Here is a 24,027-nt window from a genome sequence, read left to right as displayed (position 1 = left end):
GAGGATTGGTTAAGTAAAATGTATTTTTTTTTTTGCTCCTTCAGTCCAAAATCAGCAATAAACCCTTGCAGAGCAGGCACAGCCCAACTGTAATGCATAATGTTTTAATTGCCCGGAGTTTGGCTTTAACATAAATAATTCAGGGATCCCAGACACTCTCAAATTGGTGTTGTTTATCTCTAAATGGTCAGTTCACCTTTACCAAAAAACTGTTTATGCAAGTAAAGGCTGTCTGTAGATAAAAACAAGCTGTGCACCTCCCACTGAAGTTGAATAATGCCCTTGGTGTAGGTGTAGGCCATTTTTGTACCTCATGAAGCCTGACTTAATACTCCTAGGATGTTGCTATGATGTTGCTAAGTGAGGCCTAGTAGTTACTGCTCACCTTCGCCATCACAGGAGAGAAACTCTGAAACCCTGAGCTTAGAGTTACTGCATCAGGGGAGAGAGAGCGCATGTGAGATGGTTTGAATCAAAAAGCTCACTCCTTCGATGGTGGAGGTGAGCAGTAATGAGTAGGCCTCATTTAGCAACAGCCTGGGAGTATTCCAGTCAGGCTTCGGGAGGTATGTAAATGGCTTACACCTATAGCAAGGGCATTATTCAACTTTAGTCAGAACTGCACAGTTTGTTTTTATCTACAGGGGACCTTTATCTGCATAGGCAGTTTTTTTTTTTTTTTTGTAAAGGGGAACTAATGATGCTGGTTGATTTCTCATGCATTATAATCCAGGAAATTTTGGTTTTAGTTAAAGATAGAGATTAATACGGTGTTTTCTGAGCCCTTGTTATTGTGATTATAACCTCTAAGAATATATAGAAGATTAAAGTTTTGAGAGTGTCTGAGGATGTCCTGAATTGATTCATTAAGAAGTGTGAATTGTAAGTGTCTGGGGACTTGTATCCCACCTTAATTGTCTCTAATGCCCCGTACACACGTGCAGATTATCTGCAGACTGCCGGATTGCATACAAATTGAAAGTGTTTAGGTTTGACCTCATATTATATGGTTTTGGTAAGTCTGCAGACAAAAGTCTGCAGATAATCTGCACGTGTGTATGGGGCATAACAAGCCATTCATCAAGAGAGCTCAGTAACACAGATTACTGTTGTACTTTTTTTTGTTTTTTTTTTACCTGCAATTTTATATATAGCTTTCCCATACTATTCATGAATTGCATATAATAATGGTACCTGGGTCATTAATTCCATAAAAACCCAACTCCAGGCAACTAAAAAAAATATATATCCCATGCACTGAGGCTCTGCCTGCAATGCTGGGGTTAATGGCTTGTTTTGTCCAGGGGAGAGGAGAAACAATTTTACTTACCTGATCCTCCACTCCCCCAACATATGGCGCTCCCCCATGCTCTGGCGATGGACTGTTCCTTGGCATCATCACACCCAATGTAGGCTTATTGACCTTGGACTCCTAGAGCATGGGGGAGAAGAAGCTGCACGGACAGGTCTAGCTGTGGGGTGGAGAAGAGGATTGGGTAAATTTCTTTTTTTTTTTTTTTTTTTTTTGCTACTCCAGTCAAAAACCAGCAGAGCAGGCACAGCCCAACTGCAAAGGATAATGTTTTAGCTGCCCAGTGTTTGGCTTTAACATAAATAATCCAGGGATCCAAGGTACTCTCAATTGGATGTTGTTTATCTTTAATGATGCTGGTTGATTTCTCATGCATTATAATCCAGGAAATGTTGGTTTTAGTTAAAAGTAGAGATACAGATGGGGTTTTCTGAGGCCTTGTTATTGCGATTTTAACCTCAAAGAATATATAAAAGATTAAAGTTTTGAGAGTGTTTGGGGATGTCCTGAATTGGGTCATTAAGAAGTGTGAATTGTAATGCCCCATACACACGTGCAGATTATCTGCAGACTTACCAAAACCATATAATATGAGGTCAAACCTAAACACTTTCAATTTGTATGCAATCCGGCAGGCCCTTGCACTACATAGAAAAGGTAAGTCTGCAGACAAAAGTCTGCAGATAATCTGCACGTGTGTATGGGGCATAAGTGTTTGGGGACTTGTATTCCACCTTAATTGTCTCATCTAACAAGCCATTCATCAAGAGAGGTCAGTAACTCGGATTACTTTTTTGTACTGTTTCTTGTGTTTTTTTTTTTTACCTTACTGTTGTATTTTTTTAAACTTATAATTTTATATAGCTTTCTCATACTATTTATGAATTACATATAATAACCACTTGAGCTCCATAAGATTTAGCCACCTTCATGACCAGGCCATTTTTTGCAATGCTGCACTGCGTTACTTTAAATGACAATTGCGCGTGCGACGCTGTACCAAAATAAAATGTTTGTCCTTTTTTTCCCACAAATAGAGCCTTCTTTTAGTGGTATTTGATCACCTTTGTATATTTTTTGCGCTATAAACAAAAAAGGGTCAACAATTTTGAAAAAAAACAATATTTTTTACTTTCTGCTATATAACATATCCAATAAAAAAAATGTAAAAAAAACGAATTTCTCTTTCGTTCGTTGATGGGCACAGCTCCTAATATTCTTAACCATTGGGTTATACTGCCCGCTACGGGAGTAGAACACTAGGCAGAAAAAAAGTCTGGCTATGCCTACGGCAGTCCCAGGGGGTATACTCCCTCTCTCTGCTATAGGTACTCCGTTTTTTTCTGCCTAGTCAGTAGTAAGGACCTAGTTTCTTGCTGGGATCTCTGGTCCTGGCAAGATTTTTTTTTTAGATAGATAGATTTTTTCTCCTGTTTTTTCCTGTGAGATCTACAATCAACTGCAGGACTTGGCGACGGGCTGTATAATCTAGATCTAGGGGTCTGGCCAGCGAGCCCGCGCAGACCTCAGCTCTGCGCTAGGTTGGCCGTGACAGAGCCCCACTGGACAGGGCCTGGCCTGTAAGTTAAACGCCTTGCGAGGTCGCATACGACCGGGTCTCGGCCCAAGTTGCAGCGTTCCTCCTGGCCGACAACCCCCCCATTTCGATGGCGAGGGGTTCTGTCTGGAGTGGTGCCTGCCTGGTTTCTGGTATAGTGAGTAGCTGTCTCCCCCTGGAGGTTTTTTGGGTGGACGCGGGCCCCTCCATGGGACGGTCAGACCCCCTCCTTCCCCTCCTTCCCGTTAGGCACCTCCTCACCTGTCCCCCCATCCTACCCTCGATCCTTTCCTTTCCTGATCGCCATACATGCAGTGCAGATTCTCCTGGTGGCTGCGGTGCCTGGTGAGTCTGGTGGGGTCCCCTCCTCTCTGCTGAGGGTTGATTGGGGCTCTGTGACTGGCAACGGGGGGTGCTGCCAGAGCGGTGGGGGTGTCCCTTAGTACTGTTTTACACTTGAGAGGAAGCTTCCAAGGATTCTCAGCGACCAGCCGCACCAGATCGGTGACTTATGGAATCTTTTAGAGCACATCTCCCCACCTGATCCCCTTTCTGAGGCCGCGGGGACGTCCGGGTCCCAACCATCCATCGACGCACTGACGGCGGTCCTGGAATCCTTTGTGTCCAGGGTGGAGTTGGCTTTCGGCTGACATGCTGGCAAAAATAGCGCTCCCCTCCTTCCCCTGCCTCATCTGTCCTCTCAGATCCTGAATCTGATTCGGCTGCCGCGGACGTGGGTCACCCTGCATGAGTCTGCGACCACGTGCCCTGATTCCTCAGGTAGTGAGAAGGATTCCTTCACTTCTGCAACCGCGCACAAAAAGGCACCTTGGGACGCACTGATTGTATCTGCGCCTGAGACCTTAAAGATAGAGGAGGCAGCTGCAGCTGCGATGGAGGCGCAGGTCCCCATTGGCTCTCACAAGCCATTCAGAGCGGCAAAGGTGTAACCTTTCCCCTCCTATTTTGACAGAATTGTCACTACAAAGTGGGGACAACCAAAGTGTCCCCTTGGGGTCCCTAAGCGCTTTGTTAGGCGATACCCCTATAAGGAGTCCCTTCTTAAGAAGTGGACTGTTCCACTGGTGGTGGATCCTCCGGTTTCCAGATTAAACAAGGCAACCATGATTCCGGTTGAAGACTCCCTGGCCTTTAAGGACCCAGCTGACAGGAAGGAGGAGGCTGTGGCCTGCAATATGTACACCCTGGCTGGTTCGGCACTGGGGCCGATAGTCACCATTGCCATGGTGTCGCAGACTCTGACCGAGTGGGCTAAGCTTTTACGCCGTGACCTGGAGGGAGAACAGTTCCCCCCTGCCTTTGCTGAGCTGGCGGACTAGCTGGTCCAGGGGCTGCAGTTTTTTTGTGATGCCTTTTTGTATGTAGCTTCCCTAGTGGCTCGGCTCTCTGTTTCGACAGTAGTCCTTCGGCGTGTCTTTTGGCTCAAATGCTGATCTGCGGACCAGACTTCTAAAAAGGCCTTGACTAATCTTCCCGTTTAAGGAGATCACCTGTTTGGTGCTACACTGGATGACATCATTAGAGGTCTCACGGGGGGGAAGAGTACCCTTCTTCCACAGGCCACTAAGGGCAGGGACCCTCATCATAGACGTGGGCCCTCCTGCTCGGCTCATACGTTTTTTTTCGGCCCTCAGGGTCGACTCACAAGAAACCGAAGCCTTTCAGGGCCTCCTCTGGAGGATCCAAGCGAACTTGGTCTGGCAAGTCAAGAGCGGGCTTTTCCAGACCCGAGGACAAGGCCACTCCAGCTTGAAGGAGCTCCCTCACCTGTATCTGGGGTGGGGGAACATCTTCGCTGGTTCCCGGACCTGTGGACTTCCCAGATACATAGCAAGTGGGTCCACAAAGTCGTACGGTCCGGCTACAAGATCGAGTTTTGTTCTTACCTCCGGAAAGGTTCTTTCCTTCCAACATGCGGCTGTCCCCGGTCCGCTTACAAATTTTTTTTATGGCGGTGCAAGACCTTTTACTTTAAGAGGTGATTGTCCCAGTTCCGACTTCAGAACTTTTCAGGGGTTTTACTCAAACCTGTTTACAGTCCCAAAAAAGGAAGGCAATCCTGGGCCTCAAGGTGCTGAACTGCTTGTGCAGGGGCAGAAGTTCATAATGGAGTCTGTTCTCATTGTGGTGGCTTCCCTGCATTAGGGGGATTTTCTTACCTCCATCGACATCAAGGACGCTTACCTTCACATTCCAATATGTGTCGGTCACCAACGCTTCTTACGCTTTGCCATGGGAGAGGAGCATTATCAGTTTTTGGCGTTACCCTTTGGTCTCGCCTCCGCTCCTCGGGTCTTCACGAAAGTGTTGGCTCCGGTGCTAACATTGTTATGTCAGCAGGAGATCGCGGTCCTGGGCTACTTGGACGACCTTCTTCTGCGAGCAGAGTCTTACTTCTTTCATTGAAAACCTGGAGATCTCTATGCAGACCCTGAGGAAGTTCGGCTGGGTTCTGAATCTTCAGAAGTCTGCCTTGGTTCCTTCCACAAAACTAGACTATCTGGGTCTGACTCTGGACTCGGCCTTAGCCAGAGTACTCCTTCCTCTGGACAAACTCAGCAGCAGATGGACATTCCTCTGGACTTGCATGCGAGTGCTGGTCCTGATGGTGTCTACCTTCGTGGTGGTCCCGTTTGCACGGTTTCCTACTAGGTCCCTGCAAGGGAGATTCTGATCAAATGGGACAAGACTCCGCAGTCTCTGGACAACCAAATCCAGCGGATTCGGGTGCCAAAAGGTCCCTAAACTGGTGGCTTTGTTCTGTGGTACTCCGGCAAGGAAAATCCTTCCTCCCCCTCTATTGGATGGTGGTCATCACGGATGCCAGCCTGTCGGGGTGGGGAGGCGTTCTCAACAGAAATTCTGCTCAGGACCCCGGAAGAGTCCAGACTACCAATCAATATCCTAGAGCTCTGAGCAATCAGACTGTCTGGAACATTGAATGGATCATCTCCAAGGATGTCCAGTGCGCATTCAATCAGACAATGCCATAGCTGTGGCTTATGTCAATCATCAAGGGGGCACAAGAAGTTTCCTGGTGGCTCTGGAGGTAACCGGCATTCTTAATTGGGCAAAACATTCATTCCAGTCCTTTCTGCCATACACATTCCCAGAGTGGGAAAACTGGCAGGAGGATTACCTCAGTCGGCAGGCGTTGGACCAGGGGGAATGGTCTCTTCATTCAGAGGTGTTTCATTAGTTGTGTCTCCAGTGGGGCATCCCCGAGGTGGATCTGTTGGCCTCTCGGCTCAACAGAAAGGTGCAGAGGTTCGTGGCACGGTCAGGAGATCCTCTGGCGGACGGCGCAGATGCGCTGGTGGCCCCGTGGAGTCAGTATTATCTGATTTACGCCTTATCTCCTCTCAAGCTTCTGCCAAGACTTCTACGCAGGATCGAGACAAAAGGGATTACGGTCATCTTAGTGGCCCTGGACTGGCCTCGCCGGGCTTGGTACGCCGATCTGGTGCGGCTGGTCGCTGACGTTCCTTGGAAGCTTCCTCTCAGGGAGGATCTGCTGTCCCAAGGGCCAATCTTCCACCCTGCTTTACAGTCGCTGGCTTTGACGGCTTGGCTGTTGAAAGCCAGGTACTGAAGGATAGGGGTTGGTCTGAATTAGTGATTCCAACGGTGGTAAAGGCTAGGAAGATCTACCATCGTACGTGGAAGATGTGCATTGCGTGGTGTGAGTCCCTTGGGGTTCATCCTTGCTCCTGCTTGGTGGCTCGGATATTGACCTTCCTTCACGGGGGGTTGAACAGAAATTTACCATGAGTACCATCAAAGGCCAGGTGTTGACTTTGGCGGTCTTCTTTCAATGACCCTTGGCCACACAATCCCTGGTGCGTACCTTTCTTCAGGGTGTTCGCCATTTGGTTCCCCCAGTGCAATCTCCATTGCCGCCTTGGGACCTCAATATGGTGCTTTCGGTCCTCCAGAAGTTTACCTTTGGCATTCTTCGGGAGATTCCCTTGTTTACGCTGTCTCAGAAGGTGGCAATGAAGACATTGTGTTGACTGGATCGTTATTCTCTGGTTCACCTTACTTGGTGGTTCACAGAAATAAAGTGGTTCTTCGCCCCTGTCCACCATTCCTTCCATAGGTTGTCTCTGATTTCCATTTGAATGAAGACATTGTGTTGCCTTCCCTGTGTCCCAGGCCAAAACATCTTAAGGAAATTGCCTTGCATGCCTTTGATGTGGTTCGGGCAATTTGGGTGTACCTGGCAGTGATTGGGTCTTTAGGAAGTCAAACTCACTGTTTGTGCTTACAGATGGGTTTCGGACAGGATTGTCTGCTTCCTCTGCGACCATTCCCAGATGGATCAGACAGACGGTGATTCAGGCCTATTTCATCAGGGGTCAGGTTCTTCCTTTCCCTATTAAGGCGCACTCTACTTGGGTGCTCAGTGCCTCCTGGGCCTTCCGTCATCAGGCGTCAGTGACTCAGGTTTGCAAGGTGGCCACCTGGTCATCGGTGCACACTTTCACAAAGTTCTATTAAGTGGTTGTGTTGGCATCTGCGGATGACTCTTTTGGCTGCAAGATTTTGCAGGCTGCTGTTTAGAGGACTTGGTCCTCTTTTAAGGTGTATTGTTTTTTTTTTCAGGTGGGCTCCAGTTGTTTTGGTTGAGCCCCTGTTGCCTGGTTGGCTACTGTTTTTAGCCTTGGGAATGTTTTGCTGTTCACAGTCCTCATGTTTAACACTGCTTTGGGACATACCAATGGTTAAGAATATCAGGAGCTGTGTCCGTACGAAAGAGACATTTTTTTTTTAGTTGCCTGAAGTTGGATTTTAATGGAATTAATGACGTAGGAACCATTATCCAGTTGCTGACCGCCCTGTAGCAGTTTTACTGATACAGGGTGGCCGCGCTGTGCAGGATCACGTATATAAATGTGATCCTGCACTTCCTAATAGTGGGAACGCGTGCACACCACCGGCATGATTCTACACAGCAGAAGCGGATCAGTGAGTCCTGTGAACTCTATGTCCACTGGCTCCCGCTGATCATTCGGTACACAGGCAGAACGGCAGTCTGTCTATGCAAACAAGGCAGATAGCCTTGCATTCTGTCAGTAAGGAAGGCATAGATCCTGTGTTACTGCAAAGCACGGACATCAATCCATGCTTTCCCTAGTAAAAGCACCTCCCACACTATACTAAAACCCTAGCTAGGCACACAGTTACCCTTTGATCACCCCTGATGTTAACCCCTTCCCAGCCAGTGTCATTAGTACAGTGTCAGTGCATATTTTTTGCACTGATCACTGTGTTAGTGGCACTGGTTCCCCAAAAAGTGTCAGTAAGTATCCAATTTGAGCGCAGCAATATTGCAGTCCCGATATAAGTCGCTGATCGCCGCCATAACTAAAATAAAAATAAATAAATAACAATTCCATAACTATATCCCTTAGACTGTAGACACTTTAACATTTGCGCAAACCAATCAATATACGCTTATTAAGACTGTTTTAACCAAAAATATGTAGCAGAATACATATTGGCCTAAATTGATGAAGAAAATGGGATTTTTGACTTTCCGTAAAATTAATTTCTCTGTGTTCATTGATGGACACAGCTTCTGATATTCTTAAGCATTGGGTTATATTGCCCCCTACAGGAGTAGGACATTAGGCAGAAAAAAAGTCTGGCTACGCCTTTGGGCAGTCCCAGGGGGTATACTCCCTCTCTCTGCTATACAGTAGGTACTCAGTTTTGTTACAAGCAGTGTCAGAGAAAATACAACTCCACAGAGAGGTGGGTGCTGTGTCCATCAAGGAACATCAGAGAAATGGATTTTATGGTAAGTCAAAAATTGGATATCTCATGCACAGAGGCTGTACCTGCAATGCTGGGGTTAATAGCTTGTTTTGTCCAGGGAAGAGGAGAAACCGTTCCTTCACTCCCCCAGCATGTGGCACTCCCCTATACTCTTGCGGTGGACTGTCCCTTGGCATCATCACACCCAATGTAGGGCTATGGACCCTGGACCTATAGAGCATGGGGGAGAAGAAGCTACAGGGATGGGTCTAGCTGTGGGGTGGAGCAGAGGATTGGTTAAGTAAATATTTTTTTTTTTTTTTGCTACTTCAGTCTAAAACCAGCAATAAACCCTTGCAGAGCAGGATCAGCCCAACTGCAAGGCATAATGTTTTAATTGCCCGAAGTTTGGCTTTAACATAAATAATTCCATCTCCAAAATATGCCCCTCTCTAACCAAAGACACAACAAAGCTCCTAGTTCACTCCCTGGTCATATCGCGCCTCGACTACTGCAATTCCCTTCTCATTGGCTTACCTCTACACAGGCTATCCCCCCTTCCATCCATCATGAATGCTGCGCCAGACTCATCCACCTTACCAATCGCTCAGTGTCCGCCGCTCCTCTCTGTCAAGCCCCCCAACTGGCTTCCACTCACCCAACGAATTAAATTCAAAATACTAACAACATCTTACAAAGCCATCCACAGCCTAGCCCCCAACTACATCACTAGCCTAGTCTCAAAATACCAACCTAATCGCTCTCTTTGTTCCTCTTAAAACCTCCTGCTCTCTAGCTCCCTTGTCACCTCCTCCCATGCTCGCCTCCAGGACTTTACCAGAGCCTCTCCAATCCTATGGAACTCCTTACCCTTATCTGTCCGATTATCTCCTATTCTATTAGCTTTTAGGCAATCTCTGAAAACCCTCCTTTTCAGAGAAGCCTATCCTACCCACACCTAACAACTCTACCTCCATTTTCTCCATCTGCCTATCCCCCTCGGTTACTGCCTTTTGTTTCACTTGACCCTCCCTTCTAGATTGTAAGCTCTAACGAGCAGGGCCCTCTGATTCCTCCTGTATTGAATTGTTTTGTAACTGTATTGTCTTCCCCCACATTGTAAAGCGCTGCACAAACTGTTGTTTATAAATCCTGTATAATAATAATAAATAATTCAGGGGTCCCAGATGCTCTCAAATTAGTGTTGTTCATCTCTAGATGGTCAGTTCACCTTTACAAAAAAATCTGCTTATGCAAGTAAAGGATGTCTGTAGATAAAAACAAGCTGTGCGGCTCTCATTGAAGTTGAATAATGCCCTTGGTGTAGGTGTAGGCCATTTTTGTACCTCATGAAGCCTGACCAAATACTCCTAGGATGTTGCTATGATGTTGCTTAGTGAGGCCTAGTAGTTACTGCTCACTTTGGCCCTCACAGGAGAGAACTCTGAAACCCTGAGCTCAGAGTTACTGCATTAGGGGAGAGAGAGCGCGTATGAGGGGATTTGAATCAAAAAGCTCACTCCTTCGATGGTGGAGGTGAGCAGTAACGATTGGGTCTCACTTAGCAACAGCCTGGGAGTATTCCAGTCAGACTTCGGGAGGTATGTAAATGGCCTACACCTGTAGCAAGGGCATTATTCAACTTTTAACGTTTTATGGTTTTATCTACAGACACCCCTTATCTGCATTTTTTTTTTTCTTGTAAAGGTGAACTAACCCTTTAATGATGCTGGTTGATTTCTCATGCATTCTAATCCAGGAAATTTTGGATTTAGTTAAAGGTAGAGATACAGGTGGGGTTTTCTGAGCCCTTGTTATTGTGATTTTAACCTCTATAAATATATAAAAGATTAAAGTTTGAGAGTGTCTGGGGATGTCCTGAAATGGGTCATTAAGTAGTGTGAATTGTAAGTGTCTGGAGACTTGTATTCCACCCTAAGATCGCATTCACACTGAAGCGGCACGACTCCTGCACGACTTCGGGGGCGACCTGTGAAGTCCAGTGCACCGCGACTTCGGCGCGACTTGCACGGACTTCACATAATTGAAGTCAATGCAAGTCGCTCCGAGGTCGCCCCAAAGTAGTACAGGACCCTTTTTCTAAGTCGGAGCGACTTGTGTCGCTCCTATTAGAACGGGTCCTGTAGCAGTGCATGGACCGCGACGGACCGCGACTTGTCAGGCTGACAAGTCGCCTGACAAGTCGCGGCAGTGTGAATGGAGCCTAATTGTCTCAACTAACAAGTCATTCATCAAGAGAGGTCAGTAATACAAATTACTGTTGTACTGTTTTTTTGTTTACCTTACTGTTGTGGGGTTTTTTTTTTTTTTCAAATATTTTATTTTAGAATAGAAAAAGGCCCCGTTCACATTGCCGCGATCCGACTTTCCCAGGCGACCTCCAAGGTCGCGGTGCGAGCAGCGCGCCGCGACCTCGGAGCTGCCGCCACGGACTTCATAACATTGAAGTCTATGGCGGTCGCCTCCGGGTCGCCCCAAAGAAGTTCCGGACCCTTTTTCTAAGTCGGAGCGACTTGTGTCGCTCCAATTAGAACGGGTCCGCAGCTTCTCTATGGAAGGCGACCTGTGAGGCAACCAGGTCACCTCACAGGTCGCCTTAGTGTGAACGGGGACTAAAGGCAATTACAAGGAAGGGTAAGCAAAACAGTCAGAGTACAAAGGCATCCACAAACCAAAGAAAAGAATAAGAAAAATCGTAGGAAAGAACGACGTCCTTATGTAGAGAAAATGCCATCACAGGGAATCCAGTAGAAACATTAGTATCAGCAACATCAGTGATATGATAGTAAACTCATCGTAAGTGCTAGAAGTATTAATTCGTATCTGAGGTACTAGGAAGTGCTTATGTAAACATCAGGATGAAAGTACCATTGACAATAATATTTGGTCCTCGTCAAGTATCTCACAATTTTAACGGTACATGGAGCAACTGGAGTAGGGAGAGAAAAAAGGAGAAGAGAGAAGGAAGGGCAGGATAGGGTAGACCGAAAGGGCGGGGGTGAAGGGGGGACAGCTCCGTGCCAGGCCACGTGCCCCCCCCCCCCCCCCCCGAGGCATCCACAGCGCCTGGGCTCAGGAGCACATCAGGGAAATTTTCCCCTGTCAGAGAGGGCGAAAACCCTCCAATATCCCCAGAACTTCTCGTCACGTCTGTGTAGCGCTGTGAGGGTCAGATCCTCCATTTTGTTAATCTCAACTAATCTGTGCATGCAGTCCTTGATGGTGGGTGACCATGAAGTTTTCCAATAAAATGGGATACATGCCTTCGCCGCACACAGGACGTGTGGAACAATCGATTTTTTGTATTTTCTCAGCGGTATGCTGGACAGTTGCAAAAGAAAGAAGGCCGGAGAGTCTGGAATGGTATGATCAGTAAGATCTCTTAGCAGGGAGCCGACAGCTGTCCAGAAGTCACGAAGTCTAGGCCACGACCAGAATATGTGGAGAAGGGTACCCCTCTCCTCCTGGCATCGCCAGCAAGTGTCCGAAGTCCCTGGGAACATCTTTCTCAGTAGAGACGGTACCCTGTACCACCTTGTTAGAACTTTATAGTTAGATTCCTGGAGCTTTGTACAGGTCGGTGTTTTCAGTGCAATGGTGCACAGGTTCAGCTTCTGCGTCGCGGTAAGTGTCAACTGAAGGTCCCGTTCCCATATATATAGAAAGGGAGGGGTAAAATCCTCCTCTTGGGACACCAGGAGACGGTAAGTCTGTGATAATGTGTGGGGTAGGTCCCCCTCCCCGTTACATAAAACTTCATAATGGGTGAGTTCCCGATTGAAAAGGTCCGGCGCGGGCAAGGATTAAAGAAAATGGTGGAGCTGGGCCGCTGGCCAGAAGTTTAGGGCAAAACGACCAGCAGGTTCCATCAACGCCTCGATGGAGGGACAGCCCCCAGGACACAGAAAGTGAGACACTTAGCTACGATTGTGGCGTATTAGAGGCTGGAATGCTCGATCTGATACGTCCGGCGGGAAGGCCAGATTTCCTAAAATAGGGAACAAGGGGGAGGTGGTTGTGGAGATGGCAGAATGAGAGGAGAGCGCGGCCACCAGGTTTTTTTTAATCTACAATTATATATAGCTTTCTCATACTATTCATGAATTGCTTATAATAATGGTACCTGGGTCATTATTTCCATAAAAACCCAACTCCAGGCAACTAAAAAAAAATTATCCCATGCGCTGAGGCTGTGGGGTTAATAGCTTGTTTTGTTCAGGGGAGAGGAGAAACGGTTTTCCTTACCTGATTCTCCACTCCCCCAGCATATGGCACTCCCCCCACGCCCTGGCAGTGGACTGTCCCTTGGCATGATCGCGCCAAAGGTAGGGCTATGGACCCGTGACCACTAGAGCATGGGGGAGAAGAAGCTGCAGGGATGGTTCTAGCTGTGGGGTGAAGCAGAGGATTGAGTAAGTATGTTCTTTTGGTCCTCCAGCCTAAAACCAGCAATAACCCCTTGCAGAGCAGGCACAGTCCCACTGCACGGGATAATTTTCGAGTTGCCTGGAGTTTGCTTTTAACATAAATAATCTAGGGTTTCCAGACGCTCTCAAATTGGTTTTGTTTATCTGTAATGATGCTGGTTGATTTCTCATGCATCATAATCCAGGAAATGTTAATTTGAACTATATATATATATATATATATATATATACATTATATATATATATATATATATATATATATATATATATATATATATGAATATATAGAAGAATAAAGTTTGAGCGTGTCTGGAGATGCCCTGAATTGGGTCATTAACCACTTAAGCCCCGGAGGATTTGGCTGCTAAAAGACCAGGGTTTTTTTTGCGATTTTTTTACTGCGTGACTTTAACGGACAATTGCGACGCTGTACCTAAACGAATTTGACGTCCTTTTTTTCCCACAAACAGAGCTTTCTTTTGGTGGTATTTGATCACCTGTGCGATTTTTTTTTTTTTGATCATGCGCTATAAACAAAAAAAGAGCGTCAATTTTGCAAAAATAACAATATTTTTCACATTTTTTTATATGAAATTCCCCCCAAAAAAAATGTAAAAATCAAAATTTTTTAACATTTTCGGCCAATTTGTTTTATGCTACATATGTTTGGTAAAAAAAATAGCAAAAAGCGTATTTTGATTGGTTTGCGCAAAAGTTATCGCGTTTACTAACAAAGGGAAAGATTTTTGTCATTTTTGGTGTTTTTTTTTAACGCATAATGGCGGCGATCTGCAATTTTTTTGCGGTACTGCGACATTGCGGCGGACAGATCGGACCCTTGACTGACATTTTTGACACTTTTGGGGTTACCAGTGACATTACTGCAGTAATCAGTGCTATACATATGCACTGTTACTGCAAAAATGACACTGGCAGGGAAGGGGTTAAGTTTTTTGAAGAGGGAGGGGTTAAGTGTGTCCTAGGGGCGTGTTTCTAACTGTAAAGGGACATGGCTATTGGTGTAATAACAAAGATCAACGGTCCTACATAGTAGAACCGTCTGATCTTCATTTTTACACAGGGAAGAATGACAGACGGCTTGTTTACATAAGCCGTCCGCCTTTCTCCCTTCACCAGAGCGATCGTGAGTGACCGGCGGACGATCGGGTGCGCCGGTCACGTGCACCGACTTGCCAGTGAAAGAGCCGGGGCGGGCGCGCGCCCGCCCACAATTGGCTCGCAAGTCAGTGACAGGCGAGTGACGTACCCCTACGTCACTCTGCCTGGCCGGGGCTGACCGCCGCAGTATATAGTCGTGCGGCGGTCGGCAACCGGTTAAGAAGTGTGAATTGTAAGTGTCTGGGGACTTGTATTCCAGTAACTTTCTGTATTAGGTTCAAAATTCTATTCCAATAACCCTGGATTATGGGACATTCCCACTATGTGTGTAGCATAGTCCCTTGATGTTCACAGCCCTTAAGGCACAATGGAGAAGTTCCAGGGAACATTTTCACAAGATTAGTGGGAACTACACTCCTCAGGAATATTAAAGAAACACTTTTCAATCAGAGTATAGCATCAGGTCAATTAAACTCCTGGGATATTGATCTGGTCAGTTAAGTAGCAGAGGAGGTTGTTAATCAGTTTCAGCTGCTTTGGTGTTAATGGAATTAACAACAGGTGCACTAGATGGGCAACAATGAGACAACCTCCAAAACAGAAATGGTTTTACATGTGTAGGCCACAGACATTTTTTTCCCTACTCACCTTTTCTGACTGTTTTTCACTGGTTCTGCATTTGGCTAGGGTCAGTGTCAGTACTGGTAGCATGAGGCGATACCTGGACTCTAGAGAGGTTGCACAGGCAGTCCAACTCCTCCGGGATGGCACATCAATACGTGCCATTGCCAGAAGGTTTGCTGTGTCTCCTAGCACAGTCTCAAGAGCATGGAGGAGATTCCAGGAGACAGGCAGCTACTCTAGGAGATCTAGACAGGGCCATAGAAGGTTCCTAACACATCAGCAGGACTGGTATCTGCTCCTTTGTGCAAAGAGGAACAGGATGAGCACTGCCAGAGCCCTACAAAATGACCTCCAGCAGGCCACTGCTGTGAATGTCTCTGACCAAACAATCATAAACAGACTTCATAAGGGTGGCCTGTGGGCCCGATGTCCTCTAGTGGGCCCTGTGCTCACTGGCCAGCACCGTGGAGCTTGATTGGCATTTGTCATTGAACACCAGAATTTGCAGGTCCCCCACTGGTGCCCTGTGCTTTTCACATATGAGAGAAGGTTCACGCTGAGCACATGTGACAGACGTGAAAGTGTCTGGAGAAGCCGTGGAGGACGTTATGCTACGTGAAACATCGTTCAGCATGATCATTTTGGTGGTGGGTCAGTGATGGTCTGGGGAGGCATATCCTTGGAGGGACGCACAGACCTCTATAGGCTAGACAATGGCACCCAGACTGACATTAGGTATTGCAATGAAATCCTTGGACCCATTGTCAGGCCCTATCTGGTGCAGTGGGTCCACGGTTCCTCCTGGGGCATGACAATGCCTAGCCTCCTGTGGCAAGAGTATGCAGCCAATTCCTGGAGGATGAAGGAATTGATACCAATGACCCCCACGCTCACCTGATCTAAATCCAATAGAACACCTCTGGGACATTATATTTTGGTCCATCCGACGCCACCAGGTTGCAACTCAGTCTGTTCAGGAGCTCAATGATGTCCTTGTCCACATCTGGGAGGAAACACCCCAGGACACCATCCGCTGTCTCATTAGAAGCATGCCCCGACGTTGTCATTCATGCATACAAGCACGTGGGGGCAATACAAACTACTGAGTACCATTTTGAATTGCTGCAATAAAACTTTAGCAAAATGGACTAGCCTGCTGCATAATTTTTTCACTTTGATTTTCAGGGCGTCTTTGAAATAAAGCCTCTGTAGGTTGAGAATTTTAATTTCCATCTAACGATGTGGCATCCTTTCATTCCGAACACATTACCCAGTCTATATCAGTATAAATATGCAGCATGAGATTTTTCCCCGTTGAGATCTGATGTGTTTTCAAAGTGTTCCTTTAATTTTTTTGAGCAGTGTAGTTACCACACCAACAGAACCTTGAAATAACTTCAATAAGGAAGACATTTAAAATGTCAAGGAACACTCTGGAGCATTTACAGAACTACTTTCCCGCAGAATATGACACTGTAACCTCTGATTTCCATGCTGTCATATAACATCATTTGACAGGAGGGCCCAGCAACAATCTGTAAATTGACCTGTGGCCTGCATACACCACATCTCATAAGGTGTTGGTAGGTGTATCTCATCTCTATTTTACCCAAAGTATTGATGTGTATGGTGAGTTTTTTGGAATCTGAACCTTTCAGATTGTGGTATTTTGAGTTTTTCAAAGCAATGTTTTAGTGTTAATGGGCAGCAACAAGTTTTTTTTTTTTTTTTTTATTCTGCTCTTAGTTCCACCAATTAACAAGCCATCCATTAAGAGTAATACAGATTACTGTTGTGGTTTTTTTTTTTTTTTTTTAACCTATGGCTATATATAGCTTCCCCATGTTATTTATGAATTGCATGTAATTAATGGTGCTTGGGTCATTAATTCCATAAAACATTTGTACAAAAAAGCTTTCAGCAAGCAAATGATCCAACTACTGTGACAACCTGCGTTTCAAATTGCATTCCTTTCCCTGTACAGAAGCACGTGTGTGTACTGTGGTTCTCCACCAATACACCGCGTACTGTACATTATTACGCGTATGAGTCAATATAATAATTGCCTCTTCTGTCTTCTGCTTGTCTGGACATTTCAACTGCCGAGTAACAACATGCACACGAGGAGATACCTGTGTAGCGTTGAAAGCTTGTTATCCACATCGGCTTAGATACAGTAAAGGTACGATACAGCTTCTTATTTTATAAGAATCGGTGGCAGCGCAGCCATGTGCCTGGTTTATTTTGCTGGTGTTCAGAGATTTGATATAAATCCTAAAACTTTCCTTCCAGTTTGAGTTAAATGCTCCACTGTTCCCAGCTTTTTATTGAACAAGGTATTTCTGGCTGTGGGAACTGTATATTTCATCGTTCTCCATCCACAGCAGCTTCGTTCCACACTTTCCACATTAAGTTACATGTTGACTATCTAAGGCAAATTTAATTTTTCTTTTTATTGTTACCTTTTACATTATCATTATTGGTTTATGAATGTTCTTTTATTGCCTCCTTAGAGCTCTTGAGGACAAACGTAGAGAGGAGGAGTTGAAGGAACAGAGATTACGAGAGGAGATTCTACAGCAAAGGAAGTTTAAACTTCAAGAAGCCACAGAGAAGTTTCAGAGGGCCCACCTACCTCCATCACAGCGCAGGAGAACTGGTCAGTGCCTAACAGAGTTCAGGAAAAATAGAAATAAGGCTGATTTCACATGGGCAAATTTGGAGCAGCGATCCCTTACCACTACAAATCCCTAATGCCAGTTGTTAATAGTGATTTGTAGCTAAAGGTGTAATTACTATAGTCGCTGGCGCTACAAAGCGATTTTTTTCATAGCTACGGGTCTACTTTGTGCATGTTTTCTGTTACAAATCGCTCTTCTTTAGCTCCTTTATTTTTATCTAGCTCATAATAAATGTTAAAAAGGCAATTATCAATGGCGAGCTTATTGCCAATTATTTGGAGGAATTTGTATCTGTCTAGTAGACTTTATTATTTGAAGTCAAACTGTAGCCAATTTTTTTTATCTTTTTGGATAGAGTGGAAAGGTTTTGAGCCTGCAATGCTATTAGGGGGATTTTCAGTCATTTCATATTGACAGAAAGTGATGGGAAATCTCTCCAATGGAGAAATGGATAAAAAACTATTTTTTTAGTAGCGTGGGGGTAATTTAGAAATTCTAAAACTGTATTTTTGCTATCTGTGCCTTCCAGTCCTCTATTTGTTATAGGAAGAGGGGGGGAGGGCGGGACTTTGAATGAGACGCATGGTGGGGTTGACCGTGCGACTCCATCCCTAAATTCATTTAGAAAAAATATATAGAGGGGTTGGGACTTTACATGAGAGACATGACCGTGGCAAGGTTGGTAGAGTAAGATATCACATTTATTGTACTTATAATTGTATACAAAGGGCATAAAATGCTATACAAGATAAGACACATTGATATGTATAAAACTGGAGTAATAGAAAAATATAAGTAATCCCCAGAACAGCTTCAAAGGAACCAGCATAACAATTGACAATCATAAAAGTAATTGATTAAAATCATTACATCCGTAAACTGACGTGTTTCGTGGACTAATTCCGCCACTTCTTCAAGAGTTAGATGTATGATCCATGTCTAGAAGTAAAAAATGCATATAAGGTATTGCAAAGAATGATGGTTGATGGAAGCTGAAAGGGGGAGGGGGAGGGAGGAATAACCCCCACAATCCCAACTTACATGGTAGCCCTGGCAGTGACTGGTGATGGAGGTGGAGACATGGACCCAGGTGCCTCCCACGGTGAGGTCAGCGGTGAGAACAGAAGAAGCCACACACAAGGGAGAGTGTGAGATAGAGGGGACTGTAGTACTCTTGATAGTATCATGTATCTATATCGAATGAGTAGAGATAAATAGTATAGTCCTATTGACAGAAAGTGATGGGAAATCTCTCCAATGGAGAAATGGATAAAAATAAATTTTTTAGTAGCGTGGAGGTAATTTTGAAATTCTAAAACTGTATTTTTGCTATCTGTGCCTTTCAGTCCTCCATTTGTTTTAGGGGCATCACAGGGACAGGACGTGATGACAAATTTCCACAAAAGGGGTCACAGACAAAAATAAGGAGTGTTTATATTGCCAGTGCAGAACCAGTAAAGTAAATGATCATATTGTAACACCCCAAAAAAGGAAAGAAAACAACATTCCTTGGATATTGGTCGATGCCAGTGGAAATTGGTTGGTCATCTAGGCTGAATATAGTGGATTTTTACTACAAGGTCCTTTGAAAAGGGGTCTTCTCACTGTCTTTGAATCCATTTGGGGAAAAATCTTCAGTTGGTTCTACATGGCATGTAGTTCCAGGGGGGCATACAGATCTCTGCCCAGTGTTCTCAGTGAGAGATTTAAAAATTTCCCAGGGGTGAAGAGTCATTAATGGTCACCTTTCACAATGTATTGTGTGATACAGAGGCAGCTGGTGGTTACAGTTGATTGGAAGTCATATGATCCATGTATTGCTTCTATCATTCACCAACAGCTTCAAAGACAGTAAAATACAATAGAGCTTTCTTTTTCTCTGAAATATGACCTAACATTGAGAAAGTAATCCTGTTTTTTTCACTAAGGTGTACAGTATGTAAATCCACTATCTATTTTTTAGTATTTGGCACGATGCGATGCCTTACTGTATAGAGTTTTCTTTAGCGTATCATTTTAATCCATTGCAAAGTTTCAAACCTGGAGTAAGAGCACTTTCTGTTGCAGACTGACAACACCAAGGCTGGCCATACACGGTTCGAATCTAAAAAATCAAAAAAATGAGATTGAAACCACTAATGGGCAGGCTGAATGTACCAAGTTGATCAACTTTGGTACAACCAGCCTGCCGGACCGGCTACTATAGCCGCTAGTGATAATCATTGATTTCCCCCAGGAGGGATGGCGCCCCCCGCCTCCGCACCGGAAAAAGACAATGTGCGCCCACCTTGCCCTCCTTCCTGGGAACTATAAACAGGTTTGAGTAAAAACCTTGAAAACGTTCCGACTTTGGAACCAGATCAAGAAGATGAAGAGCTGTGTCAGTCAATGAACCTCAGAGAAATGGATTTTACGGTTAGACAAAAATTTTTCTGAAGATAACTGTATACAGAGAGGAATGATGCTTTTTAACTTATTGCCGTTTAATTGGCTGTTTTTAAGGCTAGGTTGCTGGAATGCATGCAAAATTATGCTCATCCCCAAAACGCACAGCTCTTTATTTAGGTGCAGGGCAGCGCCATTCATTTTTAATAGCACTGCCACACACTTTGCTAAAGCGCATGGATTTGTTCTTGCCAAAATGCATGGAAGCAAGGTACTGTGTATTTTGGTATGGCGAGATTTTTAAAAAAGGGTCATGTACTTCTTTTGTGTGTTTTTCGTGCATAGGGCAGCTGATTGAAATAAATGGGCTGCCCTAAACATGATGCATGAAATCATGGAAAAACAAGCACTCCATTGCACCTTCATAGGTGTAAACTGAGCCTAAGGGCTCTTTCACACATGGAGTCCGTCGGACAGACTCCGTTTTTCTCAGCGGGGGATCGATCCGCCGATCCCCGCTGAGCAGGAGGATGACAGCTGTTCTCCGTGCTGTGTGCGGAGTCACAGCTGTCAGGTCCCCATGCTTCTCTATGGGGGAATCGGATGGGAACGGACCGTCTGTCCATTCTCATCTGATCCCATCCGCTGGAGGGATGGAAAATATGGTTTCCATCCGTCCAGATTTGACGGATCGGATCGGATGTCAGCGGACATCCGATCCCCCATAGAGATGCATGGGGTGACCATTCAGATCCCCCAAAAAAACTGACAGGCGGATCTGAACGGTCCGCCTGTGTGAAAGGGGCCTAAAGGGGATTCTGGTTTGTTTTGCTTGGAGGTCTTCAGTGTCTTGTATATTTACACAAATATGGGGACCTGACAACTGTTCTAAACAGGAAGCATCCAAAATGAATAGTGACTTCACACCACCATCCCTGCATTCAGTGTGCGTTTCCACGCTTTTTAATAATTTTTTTTTTTTTACTTGAAAATGTGCTTACATGCGTTTTATATGCATTTCAGTGCAAGTAAATCCATGCTGCTGTACCTTTTTTTTTAAAGCAATGAAAAGAACGCACTGGTGTGAACTAGAATGATTAGAAAACATTTAACTTTCCGAGCATTCGGAGTGCATTTAAAAACATACCTGAAATCATCTGATGTGAACAAGCCCTTTTGTGGCGGTGAATACAGATCCAAAATCTATACTTTTAAATAATGAAACACATTCATCACTATAGGCAACAACTCCACTTTGTCTTATATTTTCATAATAATTACAGTAATAACTTTAGTAATTATTATAGTTAGCAGTAATCAAATAGTAATACCTAATAGTAATCAATGTATATGTTTGGTACTGATATTCTTCTTAGTACTGTTCTTACAAACGATGCAAGTCCTTAATATAGTGAGATGACTTCAGAGTTCTAGTTGTTGGAACCTACTTGCAGCTTAGGGATATTTTTTTTTTTGTTGTTTTTTTTATTGAACTGTTATATTGCCTCTTTGTATAACATCCTCCTACATGTCAGCATTTTAAAAGGGAGGATTCCATCTTAACAGTAACATTTCCTCAGCAAGTAAAATAGTGGGGGTTCACAGTTTATAGGAAGGTACGCCATAGAGCACAGCAATGGAATTTTATTTATGGCAGACATGAACAATTCAAACTGCGCTCTGTGAGGGTGATAAAAAAGGGAAAAGTTCTATGTGTCACCTATAGCAACCAGTCAGATTGCATAGGTTAGTTTACAGTGCACATTCATTAACATTTTACTAAACCCAGGAGCCTGCATTCACTATATCTGGTCTCCCACGGTACACAGAACATGGAAATGCAATTATTTTAGTAAATATAGACTGCTAAATACCTTTTCTCATCAGCAGTATATATATAGCAGTCTTGTTACTTCTATCAGTGTCTGGCTAAGCACTGGTTAAAGCTTGTAGGAGGAGTTCTCATACTCCTTTGACTGTCCTATGAGGCTGCATGACCCCTGACCCTCTGTCTGGACAGTGCTGATTGGCCCTATGCTGATCACATGCAACCCCTCCCCAAAAAGAAAAAACTCTCTAGCAACACAGGCCACACTGAGCATTTGCAGAGTGCCCCCAAGGCTCTGTTCTATCAGCAGACTGATTGAGTACAGTAAAAGAAGGGTAGGATCAGAAAAGACAGGATCAAACAGCCTTTTTACACAATGCGGAGGATAAACCTTCTCTTCGCTTCCACAGTGAGTATAACAAGCATGCTTTACTGCGTATACAGACTGATTTTACTATTATGGGTTTAGTAACACTTTAAAGTTGAACTCGGGACATAAAAACTTTAATTTAGCTATATTCCTCAGTAGTCACAATAAATATAAATCCACTTTTTGCACATCAATTACCTTTGAAAACCCAGATATTACCATAAATAAGTAACCCTGACACCATCACTGTTTTGCACATACCCTGTGCAGAGAACAGAGCTGTGGGAGGGGCCAAACAGGCTCCACCCACCACAGGCTGCCTGCAGAAATTTCCAGGAGGGGGCAGAGACCAGACCAGTCACCCTGCACAAGGAGAGAGAGCCGCAGTGACAGGTAGGAAGGGGAGAGGGGGTAGCGGTGGCAAACTCAACCTAACAGGAACTCAGACTATCTATATATACAAACTTAGAGTTGGTCTTAATTACCTCCAGGTTTGTTATCTAGAGTAGAGGTCATGCTTTTTTAATATTGTGCAGCTATAACACCATTTAGTAAAAGTGGTGCTATTAGGATTTACCTGAATCTGATGTACATGACGGTAAAGCTACAGAAACTGGCATCAGCAACTTTTGAATGTGGCTCAGGCCATTGGAATGGTCCATTTGCCAGAAATATTTCATGCACACTTTATTGAATTCCCCCTTATACAGGTGCATCTCAAAAAAATTGAATATCATCAAAAAGGTTTATTTATTTCAGTAATTCAATTTAAAAAGTTAAATCATATATATTATATAGATGCGTTACACACAGAGTGATATATTTCAAACATTTCTCACTTTTAATGTTGATGATTATGGCTTATAGCTAGTTTAAACCCAAAATTCAGTATCTCAGAAAAATAGAATATTGTGAAAAAGCTCAATATTGTAGACTCATGGTGTCGGACTCTTATCAGCTATTTAACTCAAAACACCTGTAAAGGGTTCCTGAGCCTTTAAATGATCTCTCCATCTAGTTCATCAGGTTACACAATCATGGGGAAGACTACTGACTTGACAGTTGTCCAGAAGACAGTCATTGACACCCTCCACAAGGAGGGTAAGTCACAAAAGGTCATTGCTAAAGATGCTGGCTGTTCACAGAGTGCTGTATCCAAGCATATTAATGGAAACTTGAGTGGAAGGAAAACGTGTGGTAGAAAAAGGTGCACAAGCAACAGGGATAACCGCAACCTTGAGAGGATTGTGACGCAAAGGCCATTCAAGAATGTGGGGGAGATTCACAAGGAGTGGACTACCACCACACACAGGCGTATCCAGGACATGGGCTACAACTGTTGCATTCCTTGTGTCAAGCCACTCCTGAACCAGAGACAACGTCAGAAGTGTCTTACCTGGGCTAAGGAGAAAAAGAACTGAACTGTTGCTCAGTGGTCTAAAGTTCTCTGTTCTGATGAAAGTAAATTTTGCATTTTATTTGGAAACCAAGATCCCAAAGTCTGGAGGAAGAGTGGAGAGGCACAGAATCAAAGTTGCATGAGGTCCAGTGTGATGTTTCCGCAGTTAGTGATGATTTGGGGAGCCATGTCATCAGCTGGTGTTTGTCCACTGGGTTTTATCAAGTCCAAAGTCAGAGCAGCCCTCTACTAGGAAATTTTAGAGCACTTCATACTTCCCTCTGCTGACCAGCTTTATGGAGATGCTGATTTCATTTTTCAGTAGGACTTGGCACCTGCCCACACTGCCTATAGTACCAATACCTGGTTTATTGGTCATGGTATCAACTGCTTGATTGGCCAGCAAACCCGCCTGACCTAAACCCCATAGAGAATCTGTGGATTATTGTCAAGAAGAAGATGAGAGACACCAGACCCAACAATACATATGAGCTGAAGGCCACTATCAAAGCAACCTGGGAT

The 24,027-nt window shown here is 44.6% G+C and overlaps 1 protein-coding gene across 1 annotated transcript in view; it reads left to right on the top strand.

Annotated features, from left to right (window-relative positions):
* Window positions 1–24,027, top strand: part of CEP126 (centrosomal protein 126) — a 138,536-nt gene that overhangs the window by 44,778 nt on the left and 69,731 nt on the right. Inside the window, exon 3 of the mRNA XM_082245594.1 lies at window positions 17,356–17,501. Coding sequence (XP_082101720.1) covers window positions 17,356–17,501 — 146 coding nt within the window. The remainder of the gene's footprint in view (window positions 1–17,355; window positions 17,502–24,027) is intronic.

The sequence above is a fragment of the Pelophylax lessonae genome (assembly GCF_965119305.1).
Source record: "Pelophylax lessonae genome assembly, chromosome: 2".
In the NCBI taxonomy this organism is placed as follows: Eukaryota; Metazoa; Chordata; class Amphibia; order Anura; family Ranidae; genus Pelophylax; species Pelophylax lessonae.
This window is presented reverse-complemented; position numbering and strand designations above follow the sequence as displayed.